Raw genomic sequence first — 22,387 nt, 5'->3', positions numbered from 1 at the left:
CATGCCACCGTTTTGCACTGTAAAGGGCCACCTTCAACTGCTCTTCCGTCGCTACGTTCCCACAGCTGATTAACATTCGTTGGGTCACTATGGGAGGCGGGGGGGGGGTCCTCGGCAGTCGGCATGTCTGTGTTCTTGCGGGGCACTGTATCTCTGCTGTCCTGGAAATCGCTTTATATGCCACAGACCTTCGCTGTTGGTGGTTCGGCTGAGTTCGATTACATGTTTCTACGAACTGATGATGTGTGTTGGCGTGATTCCACTCACCCACCGAGCCACGGTCATGCGGTGGCTGTCTCCCTCGTTTTCCTCCCCCCTCTTTTCTTTCCGTCTTATGCGGGGCCTGTCTAACACGTTCGCGGTAGAACGGACATGTTGAGAAATAGTTTTCACCTCTCTTGTCTCCATCTTGTGTTTCTTCCCCTGAATTGAGGGGCCTCTTCCGGGTCACACACGCTTGCATTCACAATCCCACACACGATTCGTCTCCACGTCCCGTCGCGGCGTATCCACATCGCCCACCTCTCGCGCTCTCGCTGCATCTCCCCACATCACCTCTTTCCGCACACACCCACACACGCATATTCAAACAGGAATTCGTTTGTGTCTGCGCTGGGCTTTCCTTTTTTTCGCTTCCGCTCGTTTTTGTTCTATCCCCGCTCTCTCCTCTCTCTCGTTTTCGGGTTCCGTGCGTGTTTCCACCCGTTTTTATTATTATTCACAATCGCTGGTATAGCCCCATTACTGAATCAGTATCACTGCCTCTCAGCACCCAGTTGTGATTTTCACTCACTCACTCACTCTCTCTCTATATATACACATATTTGTGTATATATATATACATTGAGGGCAAGACGAGATCCCATTTCGTTGAGCGAGGAAAAGAACGCCTAGAAAGTTTTCGCTGGCCTCATAGCCCAGGCAAATTTATCTCGCCATTCCCTACCCGAAGGACTCCTCGAGTCATTCTGTGAAGATGGAACCGACAGGTGAGCTCTCTGCATCACCGCAGAGATTAGATCAGACACCGGGGAGCTCGCAGAGCGGCGTCGCAGTAGCGGCAGGAATGCCCACCGGCCACACTGAGCCGATGCGGCTCGATGAGCGGATTTTACCGATTGTGTATTCCGTCACGTACTGTGTTTGTTTTTTGCTCGTGTACGCTTTCATGATGTATGTGATTATCGAGTCCTCCACGTGGCGCGGCCCCATGATTCTGTGGGCCCTCTTTATACCCACCTTTGTCTTTTCCCTTTGGCGGTGCCTCCCCTCGGAGAAGCGCTTTCTCGAAGCGAAGAGCGAGAAGATCGTCTCCCTGCGCTGTGGAGGGTTTTACGCGCTGGCGGAGCCGACCCCGTTAAGCGGCGGTACTGGTTAAGAGCCGGGGACTCAGAGTCACGGTTATCGGCCTCCTATCTCGTGCACCGCCGTCTGCACCACCGCAAGGGGGGCTCTTCATCTTACGATACTACTCTAGGCGCGTCCGCAGATGCCTATCAGCTGTCCCCGCGTTCCTTTTGGTTTCACGACTGCTTGGCGACGCCCTCACTCAGCACATGTCTGTATATGCACGTCTACGTCTCTGTGCCAGCTGAGGGGGTCTCCTTTTTTTTTGGTCACGGTTCGCGCTATAGTTTTCTCTCTTTCTCTGTGTGTGTGTGTGTGAAGATACACACACACATTACACAACTCTACCCGCACATTCTTCACGCACCTCACCCACCCAGCAGCATAGTTTATGCGGACGCCTCAGATATTTTCTTGCGTGCGTGTGTGTGTTTCTTCGCTTTTTTTCCAAGTATTCCTTTTTTTTTTCCTTTGGCGTGCCCCTCGGCTGCCCCTTGTACCCTCCTCCCCCCGCTTTTTCTCTTCGCTTCTCTCTCCGCTATATATATATATATCTCCTAGTCGTGTGCACCACAAGCGCTCACAATGAATATCAATGTGTGCGTGCGTGTGTGTGTGCTTCCACCACAGATCTGCCCCCTCCCCCCAACCCACACCCCACACCCCCGTGTACAGCGATGTTGCTGGGCGACCGCTCGATGTGAGAAGCAATTCGACATTAGACAACAGGAAATCACCTTTATTGTGCGTGTTGAAGTGCCGTGGCAACTGGATCTCACCCAGAGGCGGGGAGAGGAGTGGGGCTGCAGGAGAGGGCTAACAAAAACACGCGTGAACACGCTGCGTTCCTCCCCTTTCTCTGTGTGTGGTTTTCTCCCTGCTCTCCAGGAGTAGAGCGGGAAAAAAAAAGAGTGCGTATAAAGGGGTAGAATGTATGACGCCTCCGTTCCGAGAGGCCACAAAACTATGATAACTCCTTTGGCCTGTGTGCGTTGGACCCCTCCCACCCCTCTCTCTCTCTCTCATACCTTCGCCACATCCTCCCCTTTCTTTCACTATCTTCCTTCCATAGACCCCTTTCCGTTTTCTTTCTCTCTCTCTCCCCCCCCCCCCCACACACACACACACACACACACACACACACACACAAAAGGAGGGCCCACAGTACTCACCACAGAGGAGAAATGTTTTGCATCAGTGGAGTTTGCCGCCGTGTCGTTTACTACGGGTTTTTGGTTTTGCTCGCCGTGTACCTCGTCCTATGTGTTGTGATGATTCCGCAGTATCGCTACTTAGCTATAATGATTTTGATTGTGATGGCCTTGTACGCCACCTCAGCATGGCGTTGGTTGCCCTCAGAGCGACGTGTTGTGCGTGAAAAGGCGGAGGCGATGGTGAGGCAGCGGTGCAACTCGCCATTTCCGTGACGGCGACACGTGTCACCATTCATTCATCTTTGGCGTGATGTGAGGCGCACAGGGTCTCGGTCTGATCAGCCCCCTTACGCTGTCCCCCCCCGTCTTGGCTACATTGCTTTCTCCCCTCGTCGTTTAATGAGGAGAATGTGGTGGGGACGCGCGGAATCCTGTGGCGTCTCTTCCGGCCGAGGATTGTTTCGTACGACTCTTTTTCTTCTACCTCGTGCGATTCACCTGCCCAGCACCGTCGCTGCCATTTTCTGATTTCTTCCTTTATTCCCCTCTTCCCCTTAAACATCTTTGTACTCATGTCTCTCTCGTTGTATATCTGATGCTTTCGGTTCCTCTGCTGGTGCTGTCCCACAGCCACACACTCTCTTCTCCCCCTCTCCCCCCTTCTCCGTTGTGTCATCCTGTTCTCCTCTCTCGTTTATTTCTTTACTCCAGCTTTGTATCCGGTTATCGTCATCTTTTTTTATATATTTGGATCGCGTGGATGTTCCTGCTGATCTCATGACACGTTGCACCTCTTTCCTTTCTCCCCCTTCTTTCCTTCTGTCTCACATCTGCGCTGACTTTCGAGCGCGGCATCTGCCGATTTTCTTTACATGCCTTTTTTTCTCCCCACCTCATGTGCTTGTCTCTCTCTATTTGTAATGCGCATGCAGCCTTCTGTTGCCACTGACGTTAGAAACACGGGTGGACAACTGCAATGTATAAAGTGACCCTTCTCCTCCCTCCCCTCTTCCCCCCGCGATACAATACAGAGGGGGGAGGGGGGGGAGGAGGGGGTGGAGGAGAGGAGTCAATCGGTGGCCCGTGCATACGTATGGAGCATTTTTCCAAATGCTCTGTGCTCGTCTCGCTGTGCGAGGCGGCAGAGATGGGCCCGCTATGTCCCTCTCAGATGAGCGGGGAATGAGGATGGGATGCGGCGCGTCTCTGCGATGATTCTTCTTTTCTCCTTGTTGGACTCTTTTCTCTTTCTCTCTTTGACACGCGTGTTCGACCACATCTTATCGTGCTCGACCGTGGCGCCGAATGGATTATATGCAAAAAGAATGAAGAGGAGGAGCAGGCACTAGCACACACACAAAAAAGAGAGACCGGATACGATGGCGTCCCAAAACAAAAAGTCGCTCTGGCATTGAAGAAGCCCTCCACTCTCACATGTTTTTTTTTTCACAGCTGACTTCTCTCTCTTTCAAGTGTGGCGGCTTTTGAGGGTGTGTGGGGCTGCGCTGTGCTCTATTTCGCAGCTCATGTGTTCCTCCTCCCGCTTTCCCGCTTTCCCTCTTTTTCTCTTTCCATTTATTCTATACGTATTGTATATGTTTTGCTTTCTTCTCTCTCCCCCTCCTCTCTCCTCTCCTCTCTTTTCTCCTCTCCTACACATTGCACCCGTCTTGCATCTCGGTCGTACAACGCCGATAAAACATGCGCGCCTACACGGCATACTCGAACGAAAACAGCCTCGTGCAACCCAATCATTCGTTTTTTCCCCGACTTGCCAATTGTTGCAGACTTCCATTGTGAAGCCAAAGCACGCCCTTCTCACACTTTCTTCCAAGTCTTCTTTTTTTTTTTCTGTTTAGACATCACTAAGGGGCAGGGAAATACCCCTCCCCCAACGGAAAAAAAAAGCACAAACCATGACGCTGGTGCACTGTGCGGCGGCGGCGGCGTACATGAGCGCTTGCAAGCGCGAGAATGCGCAAGTTTCTGAAGCCCTTGTGGAGGCCCTCGACAGCGATGCCAAGACTGCGGCTCTAGGCAAAAAATCCATCCCACTCAACGATGCCGACATCTGCTGCGTCGCGGAGCTTATCCGCTCGCTCCGCGAGGATAGTCAGCTGCGCGTACTCGTTCTAGAGGAGAATTCCTTTGGTCTGCGTGGGGTGACAGCGTTAATGGAGGCTATCGAGGAAAACCCGAACCGAATCCGTGAGCTGCGGCTTGGGAAAAACAACCTCAAGGATCAGGCGGCGGTGGTCATTGGCCACACGCTGTCCCGCAGCGGGTGCGGTCTGAAGGTGTTGGACCTGTCCGAGAACAACATTACGAAGCTGGGTGTCATTCCGATTGTGACTGCACTGGAGCGGCCTTTCTCCGAGATTGTAGAGCTCAGCTTCCACAACAACCAGATTGAATGCGACGCCGCCTCGTACCTTAGTCAGGCTCTGCGTGCAGCACCAAAGTTGAAGCACCTCCATCTCGGCTACAATGCGCTGCGCGATAACGGCGCAGCGCAGATCGCTCGCAGCGTCCCGTTCGCGGCGTGCCTCTCCACGCTGGACCTTACTGCCAACCGCATCAGTCGAGAGGGTGGTGAGGAGATGGTGCGGGCCCTCATGGCCCCCACCTGCACCGTTCAACGATTGAATTTGCGTCACAATCAGCTCGACAGTGAGACCATTGAGCGCTTTGCCGACGTCATCGCACACAACACATCGCTGATACAGCTTTTCCTAGGTTTCATGAACCCCTCACCTGAGTCGGCGGTGACTGTCCTGTCAGCCATTCCGCAGAACCACACGTTACTTTTGTTAGACATTTACGGGTGGAAGTTGAGCCCCCAAAACTCGCTCGCTCTGGTTCAGGCGATACAAGAGAAGAACAGCACCCTCGCGGCTCTTGTCACGGATGCCTGCCAGGCCATCGCGCCCCAGGTGGATGAAGGGAATCTGGTGCGTGAGGAGACGCGCGACCTGCACCCAATCTACGTCGGGCCCGACGACCGCGATGCATACTTGGCTACGAAGAGTCTGCGTCGCTACTCGCGCGCGCAGTCGCGCCGGGTGTCCCGCGCGGCCTCTCGTGCGCCATCCCGTTCGAGGGCTGATGGTCAGACCACCAGTCGCACCGCCTCGTTGCACCGTCGCAGTGAGCGCGACGGAAGCCGTCCAGCTAGTCGCTCATCGCGCGCTGTGAGCCCGGCGGAGCGTGATGCTGTCCGTGGGGAGGCGCCACCGTCCCAGTGTAGCTCCTCTCGCCACAGCCGGCGTCAGAGCGGCAGCCAGCGCCGCCACCGTCACCGCCACAGCGAGAGCACGCGTGCAGACTCTGCTACAGGTACAGGTGCCGGCACTCATCCCCGAACACCGCACTCTGCGCGCGCTCCTGGCCACTCCTCATCCCCCTCTTCCAGAGCCAAGCCAGGTCAGTTGATCACCACGACGCCTAGGAAGGTCAACGTGAGTATCGACGTGCTGATGAATGATCTCGAGAACACCTCATGCGACCCGCAGACAACGAAGGTACTCAAGTCCATCATCAAGGCCATGGAAGGTTTGATCAAGCACCAGCGCGCGCAGGTTGAGGCTATCGCCGCCCGTGTGGAGGTGCTCGAGTATCGCCGAGAGTGTAACTGCGGGATCGATGGTGACGCCAACAAGAACTCCGCCATCCGCCATCCGCTTAGCGGCAGTCCAACGAGCTTGGCGCGGTCGCCTTGGTCCCACACAAAAAGTAGCGCTAACGGATCCGTCTACGATCACACGAATAGCAAGGGTGGATCGAATATTCACAGCAAGATCTCTATTAGCGCAGCCGTTGACCAAGGCGACTTTAATATGCAGAACGGGCAGCAGAGACAGCAGGCGCAGATGACTGCCACCGCTGCCGCGGCCAACACTTTTCAGCGCTCCATGAGTCACATAAGCCAATACACAAGCACCACGGCACTGGAGAGGTGCACGACGCCGCATGTGTCGCACGATGTACCGCCCGGGAACGCGCACCCAAATGACGAGTCGGGCGAGTACCGCCCAGAGGGTGTGGAGCTACAACGGTCCGCGAGTATCCAGAGCTTCCCACCCCGCATCGAGCCGTCGCCGTCGCAGGACGCTGATCGACCGCTTCGCAAGTCTGTCTCACATTACTTCTGAGCGTGTCCTAGAGATGATCAGTGCATGCGTGTGTGTGTGTGTGTGTGTCTGTGTGTTTCCATTGAAAACCCTCTCGATCGATGGACGCTAAATCGGTTATCACACCACCACCATCTTTGTTTGTGTCTTTCTGTTCCCTGATGCCACCTGCGTGCAGTGGTAAGCCACTTCTTTGCCTTCACTACGCCCCGCCCCCTGTCGTATCATTTTATTGTTTGGAGGGTTTGGAGGGGGGAGGGTTTGGAGGCTTCTGTCGCTGTTTCTTCGACCTATGCTCTGTTTTTTTTTTCCAATGTACTCGGTGACTTGTTGATCTCACGTGTGCGTCTATCTGCCGTGTGTGTGTGTGTCTGTGTGAGAGAGAGAGAAATGCCCATTGTGGTGGCGGCTGCTACACACACACACACACGCGTTACTCCCCTCTCTTTGTTTCTCATTTCTGGGGCGCTCTGTGAGACTAAAGTGTTCGCAATTCTGACCTTTTTGGATTTTTTCCATCCTCTTCCGTTACATACGCGCGTGATGGTGCAGCGGACGGACAAGTCAGACGTGGTCCTCGCCTCTGCCCTTTCCTTTTCCCTGTATCGCTTTCTTGCTTCAGCACGGCAGCCTTTGAGCCAAGGTGATTTTTTTTTATCACTGCGCGCCGCATAGGGTGGGGCACATACAGGTGGTTGGGAGCGGTGTGTGTGTGTGTGTTGGTTCTCTGCGGTTGCCAGCAGTGAGCGACACGCTTTTTGGGTACTTTCTGTGCTTTGTTTCTGCATTTTGTCTTCTCTCTTGCCTGTGACCGTGCGGGTGAAGCCCCAGCACAGTAAGAGCGGACAGGGAAGAAAGGCGGGTGGTGGTGGTGTTGGGGGCTCAGCCTTTATGCTGTGCAGAGAAAGCGAAAGGGGAGTTGTCGTAAAGCACCGCGCAGCAGACGGAAAAGCGAAGACGTTGGGAGGGCGCCATCCTCAGCAGGCACGCGAACGATCATAGGAGAGACGCCGATGTAAAGATCCAAACAATACCGAGAACAGTTTTTATCTATCGGCATCTTCCCTTCCCTTCCCCCCTTCCCCCATTCCCCCCCACGCACGCACTCAAAAAAACTCCATTTCTTCCTTCAAAAGCAAACAAAAACCGCTCCTCTTCTTTTTCCCCTCCGCTGTTTTGAATTATTTCGGAATAGCGCGTTATCATGGCCCTCGTTCTGGCTGGATCTACACACACTTTTTCGCTTCTCTGTCTCTTCCGCTTTTTTTTTCATGTCTCCCTTTTTAAGTGTTCTCTTGACAGGAGCGGCAGAGACGCAGAAAGGGAGGGAAAAGAGGGGTGGATGGCAGTATTGCTTGTGTGTGATAGGATGACGAGAGGGGGGAGGAGAGGGGATGCGGTGACGCGACCTTAACACGTTGTCTCTTCTCTCATTTCGATTTTTTTTTCTTCTGCCCAGGTTTGACTTGTTTTCTTTTCCCGATGAATTGATCTCCGTTGTGTGGATGTGGTGTGGGGAATCTGTGTTCTGTAGCCCCCTCCTCCCCCTCCTCCTCCCCCAGCCCTCCCCCACCATCTACCCACGCCTGTGTATGTATTGAGCTGTTTTTCGAGTGTTTTTTTTTTCGCTTGCCGTGTCTATGGGACTGTTTGGTTATCGCTCTAGAGGGTGAAGGCGAGGGTTTGTACGTACGCGTGCGTAGGTGTGCGGGTTCATAGACTTCAGAGGTGATGACACGTGTTTGATGCGCATCATGTTTATCGTATTGCCTAGTCGCTTCTTTCCGTTTCACTGTATACCTCCATGTTTTATTTCGTTTTCTCCTGTTTCCATTTGTTCCCCCTCCTTTTATTTTCCCACTCTCCCCCTCCTTCCCCTCCCCCCCCCCCCTCCCCACCCACTGTACTAGAGATTGTTCGTCTGTCTGTCTGCGAAATGTTTTTTCTTGCTTCCTTTTTGACTTTTTTTTTCGATTCTCTCGTCAGGTCATCTCTCAAGACTTCCTTGTGATATCTACCAACCCTCCCCCTCCCCGTCTCTCTTTCCTCCTTCCCCCTTCTCTTTGCCCTCCTATATTCTTCGCAGTCTCAGAGTTGGGGTTGAGCGAGTGTGCCCGCTGGTGTGAGGCATGCTTCTGTGCGCTACGTGTTCGTGTTGGCGAGTATCCATGGCTGGTTTTCTGTCAACTTTGTGATGTGTTTCGCTGTCCTCCGATTATCCATGGTTATTTTTGATCGTTTTTTTTTTGTGTGATAATTTTCTCTTTTCTCCGTGAAATGAAGCGGGGCGCCCCCTCTCGCTCTTCCCCCTTCCTCACTTCTTTGTTCCCTTACCCCCGCTCCTTCTCTCCAGCACGTGCTTGCGCCTACCATCGCGTGCTTTTGCTGAGACGCGCAGGCCATCGAGAGGGTGGAGTGGGTGACTCACGCACGCGTGAGTGCACATTGCTGTGCACCTGATGTCACTTAAAGTTCAAGTTGTGCAGTGAAAAGAGGGGGGAGGGGATGTCGTTGCAGAAATAAAAAGAGTTCAACACGAGAGGACAAGGGCAAAAAGGAGAAGGTTCTAGCTGCCTTCCGAGTGATACTGGCGTGGGTGAGGTGACGATAAGCTTGAGAGAGAGGAGTCGGGATGGCGGGGGGGGGGGATTAGGGGGATTAGGGAGTAGGATTGAGGGGAGGAAACGGGGCTGTAGTCTGGCAAAAGAGAACTCAACGCATGAAGGCTTTTCCTCTCACGTTTTCCTTTTCATTACAGTCCAAACCGTTTTGAGGACATGTTTTGCGGCCAATAGGAGCAGGGGTTGACACCCACCCACACACCCACACACATGGTTTGTTGGCCAGATAACCCCGGGTCTGTGCATGGGGATGTGTGTATGTTTCACCTGTATCCCGGTTCCATAGCTTTTTTTTGCCTTTCTTGGTTCCCCGCCTCATTTCTTCAACGGTACTGGTGTGTGTGTGTGTGTGTATATGTGGTAACATACTGAAAACACACTTAGATTCTGACGGTGGTGATCGTCATGTCATCGACTCATTTCGTAATTGGGGTGTCGTGAGTTCTGATTGAACACATGCTGAGGAGGTTTGATGAGGCGATGGGATGTGCTGTACGTCTTGCCCCTCTCCCCTCCCCAACAAATAATTACCCGAGGTAGCCCCCCTTGCTCCGCCATTCTCGTGTATTGCCCTGTGTTGCGATGGCACCGCAGTTCACCTCGGCTTGTCTTTGAAATGGGGGGAGGGGGGCTGCCGCAGCGGTGGGCTCATTTTCTTCATGGCTAAGTTTTCAAATGACGAGACTCCTAGTGCAAGCACCAATCCACTTCCCTGCACGCGTAGCTGGATGTGGGCTTTTTAAATCGCCCCCCTCCCTCCTTCCTGCCGCAACCTCCCAATACTATTCTTGAACATTCGTTTCTTCCTTCTGTCTGTCTGCATCTTTCAAAATTTTGTCTCAACAGGCGCGATGAACGTGCCGGCGGGTCGTGGCCCTCAATATTTTCTCCTCCCACCTACGCCCCACTGGCACTAAGCACTTATCTCTCCAGTTCACACCTTGTCTGCGTGTGTCAAAAAATTTTTTCTGCTTCCCTCTGCGTACCCACACTGGGCCAGCGGCTTGGGTGCTCATATTTGTATATAAGTATGCATATACATATATATATACTTCCTGCTCCGCTACATCTCCCTTTTTTTTCGTGAAGGCATCAGCACGCCATGTGCGCTTCTTATGCTCACTAGCGTATCCTGGAAGGTCTTCATTCTCTTTTCTCGGGCCGCGTGAGCGTGATCGTGTTCGTGTGCATCATTCTTCTTTGCTGCTGCTGCAGCGGTGCCTTCTCACCCTCGCGTTTTTTTTTTTACGACACAGGAGAGGAGAGGAGGGAAGTGCCGAGAGAGTGGCCTTGCGGGGTCTTGTGACCACCACTGGGGAAGAGCCGTTGCCGCCTCGCCGCATTCCCACCTATGCCTACCTTGCAGAGTCCCGCACAGGTAGATGTGCCTCAGCCATGTCGGCACAGACGCTGGCCTCACTCATATGTAGACTGCGGCTCGACAATCAGTACATGGGCCTGTCGAGTAAGTTGATGATCATTGGTAGGCTTCTCGATAAAAAAAAAACGGTGAAACGCCCTTCGCGTGTGAGTTTGTGGCGAATGGCGGTCTGGGGACACCTACTGCTTCCTCCTCTGTGATCCCTTCAACCCATCGCACTCCTTGACAGAGGGTCAGATTGTATGGCCGATTCTGAGGAGTGTCAGTAGGGAGGACATCCTCAGGCTCATCTCGGCTATTTACCTCGAGCTAATGATTCAGCTAACCGACCTGTGTTGCCAAACTCGAGCGACCTCGAGTGGGTGATCCACGGCCGTTATCTAGGGCTCTTCTATCGCTTTGTTGAGTTCCTTGAAGGCAACGTCATGTGGGTTGCCGCCGAGGGCTTGTTGGAGCACATTATAGCGTCTGTTGACCCAGTGCTGGGGATCAGCAAGACTTCATCTCTCATCCGGGTTTTGCAGCGTACTCATCCAACGATGCTGGCGGCACTATGCCGCCTTCTCGCAAAGCTCATCTTGTCCGAGCTTCCGCAAGGCCCGAACCCGATCTTGGCTCGCCGGCTGCACTACCCAGAGACAGTGGTGGTGCTGCGACAGGTGCAACGGGTGATGGCGAGCAACGTGCTGTGGCTAATCGGAGAAGAGGGACTTGTGTCGGCGCTCATTTCTCTGTGCGAAATTCAGCCGAAGAGGCTGCGGGCCCAGTGGGGGGTGGCCAGTCAATGATGATCTTCCCGAGGCAGGCCGCCTCGATTGCTGAGGAAAAGCGGAGAACTGGCAGCGCGATGCGCGCTGGTGACCTCATTGACGCCGTGTCCCTCCAAGGCGAAATCTACCCTTGGGAGGAGGGGGAGGAGGGGGAAAATAGTCCATGACTAGAGAACGGAGAACCAGAAGAGAGCGACGCGTCTGGCGAAGATAATGTCGCAGATGGGCTTCCTTTTCGAGCGCTTCCCCCTCCCCACTCCCCCTCCCCCTCGTCTCGTTCTCTGTCTGTGCGTATCTCTCCCCCACCCCCCCAAAAAAAATAACCCCCCCCCTCTCTTCCCGCTCATCTTCGTTGCTCAGTTTTTAGGTACCGTAGAAGGAGAGCATTCACCAAATATGGACACAAAGGTGTGAGGGAAGAGAGGGTAAGAAGAGGGGCGCAGCGAACTGTGAGCGTGGACGTCTACTTCTTCATGATTCCCCTTTCCTCCTCCGCGGCGTCTAAAGCGGCATGGCGGAATGGCTATTTTTTTCCGCCTCTGTGAGGCAGCGCGTGGGTTATATCCCTGTGTTCGCCTGCCTCAAGAAGATTGAATAGCGGCTTCAACTCGACATACTGACACGCAGGATACAATTGCGCATACGTGGGGTGTTCTTGCAGCATCCTTTCAAGGTGTGTGTGTGTGTGTGTGTGTGTATGTGGGCGCAGTTTTCTTTCTTTGTGGGCCTCACAGCGATAGTGCTCATCCTCACCATCTCTCAACTTTTGTCTTTCCTCCACTTTCCCCCACTCATCCCTCTTCGTCTCGTTGCCCCCTCCGGCTCCTCTCCCCCCGGCCGTGGACTGATCATGCGCATGTGCGGGGGTTTGTGTGTCTGTCTGTCTGGTTATGCCACACACACACACACATACACACACACCTTCTTGTTTTCTCGCACGCCCAGTTCCTCTGCACATATTTTTCCTTTTTTGTCCCCCTCCCCTCCCCCGTCTCTTCGTCAAGACTCGTACGTACGCGTCAGACACATTTTTTAAAATATTTCCTTCTCATTTTCGTTCCTCCTTCCCCCTCCCCCTCCCCTGCATTGAATTATGTCGAAACGTGTTGCTTTGGGCTGTGACCACGCTGTCTACAGCGCTTACCAGGAGATCGTTGGTATTATCACTGCCACTGGGATTGTATCGAGTGTGAGCTACATGGGTCCGTCTTCTGCTGCATCCGTCGACTATCCGGACTACGCCGCGCAGGTGTGCCAGGCCATCTTGAAGGGTGAGGCGGATACGGGAATTCTCATCTGCGGCACCGGCATTGGCATGTCGATAGCGGCCAACAAGTTTAATGGCATTCGTGCTGCACTCTGCCACGACCACGTGACAGCGCAGCTAAGCCGCCAGCACAACAACGCCCAGGTATTGTGCATAGGGGTGCGGACCTGTGGAATGGAGGTTATCCGTGACATCATCACAACTTTCCTTTCAACAGAGTTCTCGACGGAAGGGCGCCACAGCTGTCGCATCGCCAAGATAACGGAGATGGAAAAGCAGCAGATGTCTACGTAGCGGTGGAAGTGTGTGAGCGATGAGGGAAGACGACCTCGCTCCCATTCCCTGTCAAGCAAAAAAAAAATGCAGGAGGAAGATGCGACACACAGTGGAGAATGGGAGCAACCAAAAAGCGGCTCAGCGGTGGAAGACACACAGGCATACGCCTGTCCGCGGGTAACGGGGGCCACGTGCGGAGGGGGCGAGCCCCCCCTCCCCCTCCCCATCAACGCCCTATTCCCTCCCTCCATCTGCATCTTTTTCTGGTTCATTCTTTGCGTATTTTTTTTGTGGAAGATTCACTTCACACGTCTCCTTCAAGACGCACACACACACTTGTCGAGTGACGGTCGAGAAAAAAAAGATTCAAAAGCACGGCTTTTGTTTGCTCATTTTTTAATTTTGACAGCGTGTTTGTCTCGCGTTCGTGGGCGTCTGGCCTGCTTTCACACGTTGGTGGTGGTTCATTTTTCAACCAGGGGCCTGTTGCTTCTGCTCTGCGTTCCTCTTTGCCACCCCCTCCATTCTTTGTTTTCAGCATGCGTGAGAGGGCTGCGGGGTACATTATCAGCTGTGCAGACGGGATGTTGGGCTGCTGCTGCTGCTGGTGGTGATGGTGGTGGTGGTGGTCGATGTCTGTGTCTGGTGGCATGTGGTGGCTCTGTTTATTGTGAGCTGAAGAACTCACCAGATATCGGTTCTTACGTCTGCCAGAGAAGACGAGAAAGCGTTTTTACCTATGACAAGCGATCCGCACCACACTCATACGCGCACGCATGCGTTTCATTAAAAAAAAAGATGCACGCAGGCGCCTCAATAGTCTAACCCCCCCTCCCCTTCCCCCCCTTTTTCCGTTCCCCCACATCATCCACTACAACGGGGTTTTAACTGATCTACTGTTTGGTTGTTATATATTTATATATATTTATATGTGTGTGTGACGTCCTCTTGGCTTTTGCTCTCATTTCACCTATTCACACGCGATCGCTTTCTCTTTTCGGATTTCTCGATTTTCCTTTTTTTTGTTTGCTTTTCTCATCCCCCTGAAAAAGGGGGAGAGGGGTAAAGGCGTGAGATGACTGCTGGCATTGGTGCTGTGTATGTATGTATGTGTGTGTGTGTGTGTGTGTGTGTGTGTGTGTGTTCGTCTTTTCCTGCCTGCGCGTGCAAGATAAGCTTCCACTCGCGTTTCACATCAGAATCCCTCAAAGCACCACCACCACCACCACCACCACACACGCACACACACGCACACACAATTATCGATGATTGTGTGCTTTTTTCCGGTTTGTTATCGCTGTGTGACCAAGGAGGAAACCGAGAGGGCGAAAAAGAAAAAAGGAACACTGGAGACAACATGCAAGGGGCAAGTAGAGAGAAGATGGCCTCTTTGAACGTGTAATGGCGAAGGAGGAGGTGAGGGATGTGCAACAGGACAGAGAGTCTCTTGCGACATCTGTAAAGCGCCGTACCGGTCTGCCACGGAGCGCATGCTGAGGAGGAGGAGGAGAAGGGGCAGCTGAGGCTGTTTGTATGGCCCGCAGCTTTTTTAAAAATTTGGGTTCACCTCTGCACTGATCTCACACCCACCCCTTCCCGCCGGAACGGGTTTGCGTGATAGAGCCATTTTTCCTTCCCTCGCTGATGCATTTTTGACGGTGGTGTGCGCGGGGCCGTTTAACCTGGCGAGCAGCGCCTCAACTTCTCTCTCTCTCATGGCATACGCATGTATATCTGTGTGTGTTTATGCACTACGATCCTTTCCTCTTCACTGTTTTTTTTCCTTTTTTCGCCGCTTCGCATCTTTCGTCCTCACCAACTCATTCGGGTGAGCCGTATGGCTCTTTCCCTCGTGCGACAGACGATCGGGCCAAAAGTTGCGACCGTCGCGAGCACAAGGCTGTTTTCGAGGCTCTCGCTCCTCTTCATTCGTCTGTTCTCGCCCCTCTCCCGGCATCGTCACCCGAGGGGAGAGGGTAGGTGGACACGCATCTCGTGTTCCACAAAACCCAAAAGAGGAGGAACGAACACTATACTTGATGGGATGACTGAGTCTGTTGCTCACAGCACGCCTTCCTAACAATACTGTGTGAATGCACCACCACTTACTTCTCCGCCACGCGCGGTGGATGCAATGCCGGCTGGTCGGTGACGCCAGTCTGCTGCCGAGTAGCCGAGTCTCTGGGGTGTTGCGCACGAACCCTCTCCTTCTCGCCCCCTCCCCTATTTCTCGCACTTCAAGCGGTAGCCTCAATGGTGGTTCGGAGCGACAGGCAGATGGGATATTGCGGAAGGTGCGCAACATCGGCATCGTGGCTCACATCGACGCCGGCAAAACAACCACGACGGAGCGCATGCTCTTCTACGCCGGCGTAACGAAGCGCGTTGGCGACGTAGACAGCGGCACGACGACAACAGACTTTATGAAGGAGGAGGCGGACCGTGGCATCACTATTCAGTCCGCGGCCGTCTCGCTGCGGTGGCGGGATCACAGCATCAATTTGCTCGACACCCCGGGCCACGTCGACTTCACCGTTGAGGTGGAGCGGGCGATGCGGGTGGTGGACGGTGTCGTGGCGCTGTTCGACGCGTCCGTTGGTGTGCAGGCGCAGAGCTACACGGTGCTGCAGCAGACTCGCAAGTTCAACACGCCGGTGCTCGCTTTTCTGAACAAGATGGATAAGTACAACGCTAATTTTTCCATGTCAGTAAACTCGATCCGCACCAAGCTTCAGGTGGAGCCACTGCTCCTGCAGATTCCACTCCACGCCGAGGATGGCAGCTTCGCTGGGGTTGTCGACGTCGTTCAGCAGGTGGCGTGTCGCTTTGTCGGCGATCACGGCTTGGAGATACAGCAAACAGACCTCAGCGGTGTCAGCGCCTCGCTTTCCTCGACCGACAGCGGCAGCGCGATGGATCACGAACTGGCGCACGTAACTCGATCCATGCTCAAGGCGCGCCACGACCTCATCATTCAGCTCACCGCCGTCGACGATGCACTATCGGAGGCGTTCATAGGGCTGCTGGACGCTACAGACGGCGTTGAGGCTGAAGCCGAGCGACGCCTTTCCGCAGAGGAGCTACGCTCCGCCGTGCGTCGATCTTTGGTGCATCCGTCAGGTGGCAGACCGCCACTCATTCCCGTTCTGTGCGGTGCCTCACGTCGCGATCAAGGAGTACAGCCCCTGCTGGATGCTGTGACGTACTATCTGCCCTCGCCATGTGATCGGCAGCTGACCGGCTTCACAAAAGATGGCATCCCAGTACCCCTTCCACCTGCCTCGGCCTCGCCGACCGTGCCGACTGTGGCCCTCGCCTTCAAAGTGATGCACGTGATGCACCCTGGCAAGGGGCAGCGTCTCCCCCTTGTGTTTCTGCGTGTTTACAGCGGCAAGATCAGTCCTCGCATGCGTCTTGAGAACAACAATCGGCAAAAGGCAGAGGTGATTGATAAACTCTATGTGATGCACGCGAATCAACCGGTGGAGGTGCCGCATCTTGAGGCTGGCCAGATCGGTGCAGCCTTCTTGAACTATACGTACACCGGCGACACCCTGTTCGCTCAGCCGTCGCAACACCTTCTCCATGCTAAGCAGCACTTGAGACGCGGTGATGTCAAGGAGGAGGTGTACACGCTAGAGGGCATTAGTGCACCCCCCGCCGTCATCTCCTTCTCGATCGAGGCCGCCACACGCAATCAGGTGGAGTTACTTAAGAATGCCCTGGGTGAACTCTCTAGGGAGGACCCCAGCTTGCGTGTGGCTGAGAACGAGCAGGGGACGGTGGTGGTGAGTGGGATGGGGGAGCTGCACCTAGAAATTGTCATGTCGCGACTCGCAAACGAGCACCACGTAAAGTGCCGGCTTCTGCGCGCCATCATTGAGTATCGGGAGACGATTCGAGTACCTCAATCGGTGGACAGGCACATCTGTTTACTGAATGACTTACCCTACGCGGAGTGCTCGCTGGAGCTGCGGCCGCTGCTGGAGAACGGGGAGCGGTGCAGCACCAAGGACAAATGCTGCTTCCGGATTGACCGCACCTTTGAAGAGGAGTTTCTCATCTGTGGGCGAAAGCAACAGGAGAATGGCTCCTTCTCAAGTGGAGGTCATGCACACGACGTGCGCAACGCGAGAGAGCAGCTACGCATTATTGCAGCGTCTTTCCAGTCTGCTGTTGATGCCTGCACGCGGCTGGGTCCTTTGGCCGGGTTGCCGATGCACGGTGTTGAGGTGGTGCTGACGTACTTCCGAAAGGCGGGAGGCTCTCAGCTGCAGGAGAAGTCGCTGACCCACGTCGCGCGGTCGGCGGTGCTAAGTGTACTCAAGGCCACTCGCAAGGACGACCTGGCGCTGCTGGAGCCGATGATGGAGGTGGAGGTGCATCTTTCCGAGTCCACCTACATCGGCAACGTTGTCAGCTCCCTCAACGAACATAATGCGCTGACAGTTGACGTGCAGGAGGACGGCCGCTCCGTCACGGCGGTCGTGGCGATGCGCAACACGCTTCGATACTCAACGGAGTTGCGCAAGGCAGTGAAGGGCCACGCCAACATGTTCGTGAAGCTGCACGACTACCGTGTTATAGAAGAAAAGGCTGTGCTCGAACGCATTTTGAAGAACCTCGGCATTTTAAGTTAAATTGTCCTCATTTTCTCTATCGGTGTGTGTGGAGGGAGCGGCTTGGTGGTAGTGGTGGTAGTGGTGGTGGTGGTGGTGGTGTGTGTGTGTGTGTGTGTGGTTGGTGCCGGTGGGGGTTTCGAGGGTGTGAAGTGGTGGTGAGGAACATATTTCGAGGGGAGAGGCGGGGTGGGTGGGGTGGGTGGGGGCCCTCTTTCGGGTGTATTCACAGATGCGCGTGCGCAGGACATAAACACACACACACACAAAGGAGAGAGAGAGAGCCAAGCTGTGAAGGTACCGGGAGGGGGCGGGAGAAAAAACAAGTGTCGTGTTCACCTGCAGGGGAAAGGGGGAGGGGGGTGAGCAGGGCAGGCGGGGGCGGGGGCATCTTTTAGCTTCATCAAGGAGTACATTTCCAGATGAGTCGCACCAGAAGTGCACAAGTGGTGGTGGACGTCTGCTCTGCTCTGTCTTGACTTCACACACGCGCTCTTCTCTTCCCACGAGTTCTTCGCCTTACTAGGTGTGATGATGAAACATCCCCCCTGCTCCTTTTTTCCATCGGCAGTGAGCGCACTCGTTCTTTCCACAGTCCTCGGATCAGGCATGTGCGTACGCTTCCAACCCTCTTTGGGATCTCTCACGCAAGTACCTCTTCACCTGTTTGAGTCTCCACTGTACTGCGCCAGTGCTTAGGCTCGTCAGTATTCCCTCTTTATTCTCCTTCCCCCCCTCCCCCTTCTCCCCTCCTTCCATATTTGTACCCATTCGGGGATTAAAACGCAGGGCATCCCTATCCAGTGCGTCACCACTGAGTTTCCGCACCCAACAGAATTTGTGGAGAACATCTACATTCCACTGAGGGATGGCATCCGCCTTGCTGCTCGGCTTTTCATGCCAAGAGACGCGTCGCCAACACACTGCTATCCAGCTATTCTGGAGTAGCTCCTGTATCGGAAGCGAAACGGCACCCGCATCTGTGATGAGCCGCTGCATGGCTTGTTTACCGGTCACAGCTATGTCTCGGTGCGCATCGACATGCGTGTCACTGGTGAGTCTGACGGTCTATTGCTTGACGAGTACCTCAAGCAGAAGCAATACGATGCGTTGGAGATGATTGACTGGGTTAAGCAACCAGCCTTGGTGCTCCGGCGACGTTGGCCTGATGGGCAAGTCCTGGGGCGGCCTCAATTCGGTCCAGGTGGCCGCTCGCCGGCCTCCTGCGTTGCGTGCTATTATCGTGCTTGGCTTCACAGACAATCGCTTCACCGACGACATTCACTGGAAGGGCGAGTGCCTGCTGAACAACAATTTCTGGTGGGGCTGCATCATGCAGGGCTTCCAGTCCTGCCCGCTAGATGACGATATTGTTGGCGACCGCCGGAGGGGAAATGTGGCTGGAGCGGTTGGACAAGATGCTGCTGAACGCCGCTGACTGGGCGGAGCACCAGCGGTACGACGGTTACTGGCAGCACGGCTTGATCGGGGGGGGATCACAGTTCCACTGAGGTGCCAGCATTTCTTGTCGGAGGTTGGGCGGACTCATACACGAACGCACTTTTCCACTCACTGGAGGGGTTGAAGGTGCCGTGCAAGGCCACTGGCGGCCCCCCCGGGTGGCACGCCTATCCGCAGGGTGGCACGCCGCTACCTTGAATGAGAACTACCTGCGCGCTGCCACGCATTGGTGAGGCTGTTGGGTGAGGGGCAAGGCGAACAGCGACGTGTTGAGCTGGCCGGTGCCACAGGCTTACATTGAAGACTCTCTGCCACCGTGCACGAGTAAGCCGGAGGCACCGGGAAAGTGAGTGGCACTGGACCGGTGGGTGAACGCCTGAGGTACCGATGGTCGCGTACGACCTCGGCTCCAGCCGGCACCTGGCCGAGGTGGGCAAGGACGGTGCTACGACTATTACCAGGCCGGTAGCAGTGTACACTCCGCTGAACCACGGGCTGGTTTTAGGTGAGTGGATGGGTGCCGGTGTGATGGGCGAGACGGCCGGTGACCAGCGTATCGACAACAGCTTGGCCGTCATCTACACCTCAGCCACCCTCACGGTGGCCATGGACATTCTCGAACAGTCAACCTTCTCTGTGAGCCTCACCTGTAATCAGCCGAAGGGTTTTCTGTTCGTCCAGTTGTGTGATATAGCGGCTGATGGGGCGGCTACACGCATCACGTACGGTCTGAAGAACTTGGTGCATTGTGGCCCCGAGGCTCACAGAGCCATTGCATTGGTCCAGCAGGGGCAGACGGTGCAGGCGACAGTAAAGATGGACTTTTGTGGGTACTGCGTCCCAGCGGCGCACAGCCAATCCCTCTCTCTCGCAAATTACTACTGGCCCTTGGTTTGGTGCTCGCCGGCGGACACAACGCTGCGGCTCGACGCTGCCACGGCCACTCTCCGGGCTCCACTTGTCCACCCGAGGGCACCCGTTGTTCCCAGTCTGGACCCGACCCCGGAGGTGGCGGCCTCGACACTCAAGACGGTGCTGACGCCTGGTCGCGTGGACTGGTTGGTATCATATGACGCTGTGCAAGACACCTGGACCTGCGTGACGAACAGCATCGGCGGCATGTTCACCGAAGGCATCTTTCGCCTAGACCATATTGACCCAACGCTGGAGTACAACTTGCGTCGTGAGCTGACGCTCAGCAACCGCAATCCCCTTTCGGCGCACTACAGCATTACTAAGAAAACTCAAGGTCACCCGTCCGCGCTGCACCACGGACGTGAGCATGACGAGCACACCCCACTGCGATGCGGAATACTTGTACATTGAGTCGAATATCAAGGCCATGTACAAATGGGGAGAAGATATTTGAAAAAGGTTTTTCCCACCGTGTGCGACGGGGGAGGCCGTCTGAGGTCCCTCTCACTCCTCAGGCGGTTGCCAAGCATACGCAAGGGGGTGTGAGCAGCACCCCTGACCCATTCTACCTAATCCTTTTCACCGCGGGCACACGCCAGCACGCGTCGATCAATACTCTTCCCCCCAAAGAGAGTTCATGTCGTAAGGGGGGGGGGAAGGGCGCGCTTGCGCCACGGTGCGTGCATGGGCACCTATCCCGGGTTTGTTTGTTTGTGTTCCTCTCTCTGCTATTCACACGCTCGGCACGTTCTTGCTCCTTCTGTCACTCTACTTCAATATACATTCTCATATCCATATGTGCATGCGTGTATACCTTTTAGTCCCAAACAAGTGAATAAATTCCTCATCGGAACACACACACACACAATATATATATATATATATGTGGTCTTTTTTTTTTGTGCTCGTGAGGGTGGCCCTGCTGCTTCTTCACCCTCTCCATTCTTATGTTTTTTCTTCCATCCTAACGTGTCTTGATGCTCTCTTCTTGCACGCCGTCTTTTTTTTTTCCCCTTCTGTACTCGTCGTCTTTCTTGTGTCCGCGTGTCCGCGTGTCCGCCTTTGTTTCTTCCGTGTTTCAATTTTACTCACTTTAGTTTTTTTTTGTGCTCCTCGGACTATGCGACCCGCCTCGCCTCGCCCCCCCTTTTTTTCCCTCTCGCATTTCACGGATCGTTTACTGCCCCCCCCCAAAAAAAAAAAAACAAAAAAATGCACCAGTTCGCCATTCGTCCGTGAGCCGTCACAAAAGGACTCCCCAAAAATAAATAATCATGGACGAACGCTGAAAGCGATTCCCCCCACCGCTGCACTCGCTGCGCATCTTCATGTTACATCACATCTTACTCATCGGGCCCGCTCTCTCTTTTTTTCGTTATCGCACTCTCGCTTTTCAGCCCCCTCCCTTCTCTCTCGGTATCTCCTGTGACCGTGAAGAGGGCTTGCACCAAGATAATCGAATGGGTATGACATAGAGACTCGGGCTGTGTGGGGGGGTGGCTGGGGGCTAGCCAGCGGGGAGAGTTGAAGGCGGGAAGGCGGCGTTGAGTGACTTGTCTAACGGGAGGTCCCTTATTTTCTCGTCTGCCCGCCCTTCCGCGAAGATTTCCTGCTCGCTCCGCCTGACCTTTGGGCATCACGGCTCGACACAGTTGCATCCTGGATGATCGCTACGTCTCCACACTTTTTCCAGGGGCGCGGCTTTCAGGTTGTAGCTGTCGATGGCGTTATACCCTGTTGCCTGATCCCGCCATCGCTGATGCCGTGCGCAGCTCTCTTTTTCTTTTACTGTCTACTTTGTCCTCTACCTTTCTCCATTTTTGCTCTTACCGCACCATAACGCACTCAATAACGCACTGGGGCCACCTCTCTCCCGCTTGCATTTTACACAAACAAATGACGACACCCCCCCACCATTGCCACCATGAAACACACACGGCCGTCTAACATAACACACCCTGATGCCCACTTCTGCAATCCGTGCAGTGATCCCTTTCGCCATCTTACAGTCTTCTTTATTTTGGTCTCTCTCTCTCCCCCCCTCTTTCTGATCCCCTCCTCTCTTCACTCTGTTTCCTCTTTAATTATATATCTGTATATATTTATATATCTGTATGGTTAAAGTGTGAGGAGGTCATCCGTTGATGCAAAACCCTCTGTCTGTTGAGTCTGCCAGTACACAACCACGCATTCCTCACCCCGCTCTCTTCGCCTGCACATGGCCCTTCGTGTCCAAGTTTTGCCTGCGCTCTCTCGTTTAGTTCGCCCCCCGCCCTTTTTTTTGTTCCCCCCCACGTTCGGTGTGTGTGTGCGTGTATGTTTAAGCTAGTTTGAGTTTGTGTATCACAAACGAAGGAGACAAGAGCACGTGGAGAAAACATCCCGCAAACTCAATACGAGACGCCTCTGGGGAAAGAGACACTCACCTTGTCAATCGCCTCATCCG

The 22,387-nt window shown here is 54.4% G+C and overlaps 6 protein-coding genes across 6 annotated transcripts; all 6 read left to right on the top strand.

Annotated features, from left to right (window-relative positions):
• Positions 1-976: 976 nt before the first annotated feature.
• Positions 977-1,378, top strand: JKF63_03623 (uncharacterized protein; the record flags this gene model as incomplete). The annotated part of the gene is made up of 1 exon (XM_067899624.1): positions 977-1,378. One exon carries the CDS (start codon positions 977-979, stop codon positions 1,376-1,378), a length of 402 nt encoding a protein of 133 aa, XP_067755863.1.
• A 1,153-nt stretch (positions 1,379-2,531) lies between these two features.
• JKF63_03622 (uncharacterized protein) lies at positions 2,532-2,774 on the top strand (the record flags this gene model as incomplete). Its single annotated transcript, XM_067899623.1, has 1 exon — positions 2,532-2,774. The coding sequence occupies one exon, from the start codon at positions 2,532-2,534 to the stop codon at positions 2,772-2,774; it is 243 nt and encodes an 80-aa protein (XP_067755862.1).
• Positions 2,775-4,417: 1,643 nt separating this feature from the next.
• Positions 4,418-6,652, top strand: JKF63_03621 (uncharacterized protein; the record flags this gene model as incomplete). Its single annotated transcript, XM_067899622.1, has 1 exon — positions 4,418-6,652. The coding sequence occupies one exon, from the start codon at positions 4,418-4,420 to the stop codon at positions 6,650-6,652; it is 2,235 nt and encodes a 744-aa protein (XP_067755861.1).
• Positions 6,653-12,496: 5,844 nt separating this feature from the next.
• Positions 12,497-12,964, top strand: JKF63_03620 (uncharacterized protein; the record flags this gene model as incomplete). Its single annotated transcript, XM_067899621.1, has 1 exon — positions 12,497-12,964. One exon carries the CDS (start codon positions 12,497-12,499, stop codon positions 12,962-12,964), a length of 468 nt encoding a protein of 155 aa, XP_067755860.1.
• Positions 12,965-15,039: 2,075 nt separating this feature from the next.
• Positions 15,040-17,586, top strand: JKF63_03619 (uncharacterized protein; the record flags this gene model as incomplete). Its single annotated transcript, XM_067899620.1, has 1 exon — positions 15,040-17,586. One exon carries the CDS (start codon positions 15,040-15,042, stop codon positions 17,584-17,586), a length of 2,547 nt encoding a protein of 848 aa, XP_067755859.1.
• A 1,827-nt stretch (positions 17,587-19,413) lies between these two features.
• On the top strand, positions 19,414-20,352 carry JKF63_03618 (uncharacterized protein; the record flags this gene model as incomplete). Its single annotated transcript, XM_067899619.1, has 1 exon — positions 19,414-20,352. One exon carries the CDS (start codon positions 19,414-19,416, stop codon positions 20,350-20,352), a length of 939 nt encoding a protein of 312 aa, XP_067755858.1.
• Positions 20,353-22,387: the final 2,035 nt, after the last annotated feature.

This window comes from Porcisia hertigi, chromosome 28 (assembly GCF_017918235.1).
Source record: "Porcisia hertigi strain C119 chromosome 28, whole genome shotgun sequence".
In the NCBI taxonomy this organism is placed as follows: Eukaryota; Euglenozoa; class Kinetoplastea; order Trypanosomatida; family Trypanosomatidae; genus Porcisia; species Porcisia hertigi.
Note: the sequence above shows the minus strand (reverse complement) of the source record. Positions and strands in the feature narration are given on the sequence as shown.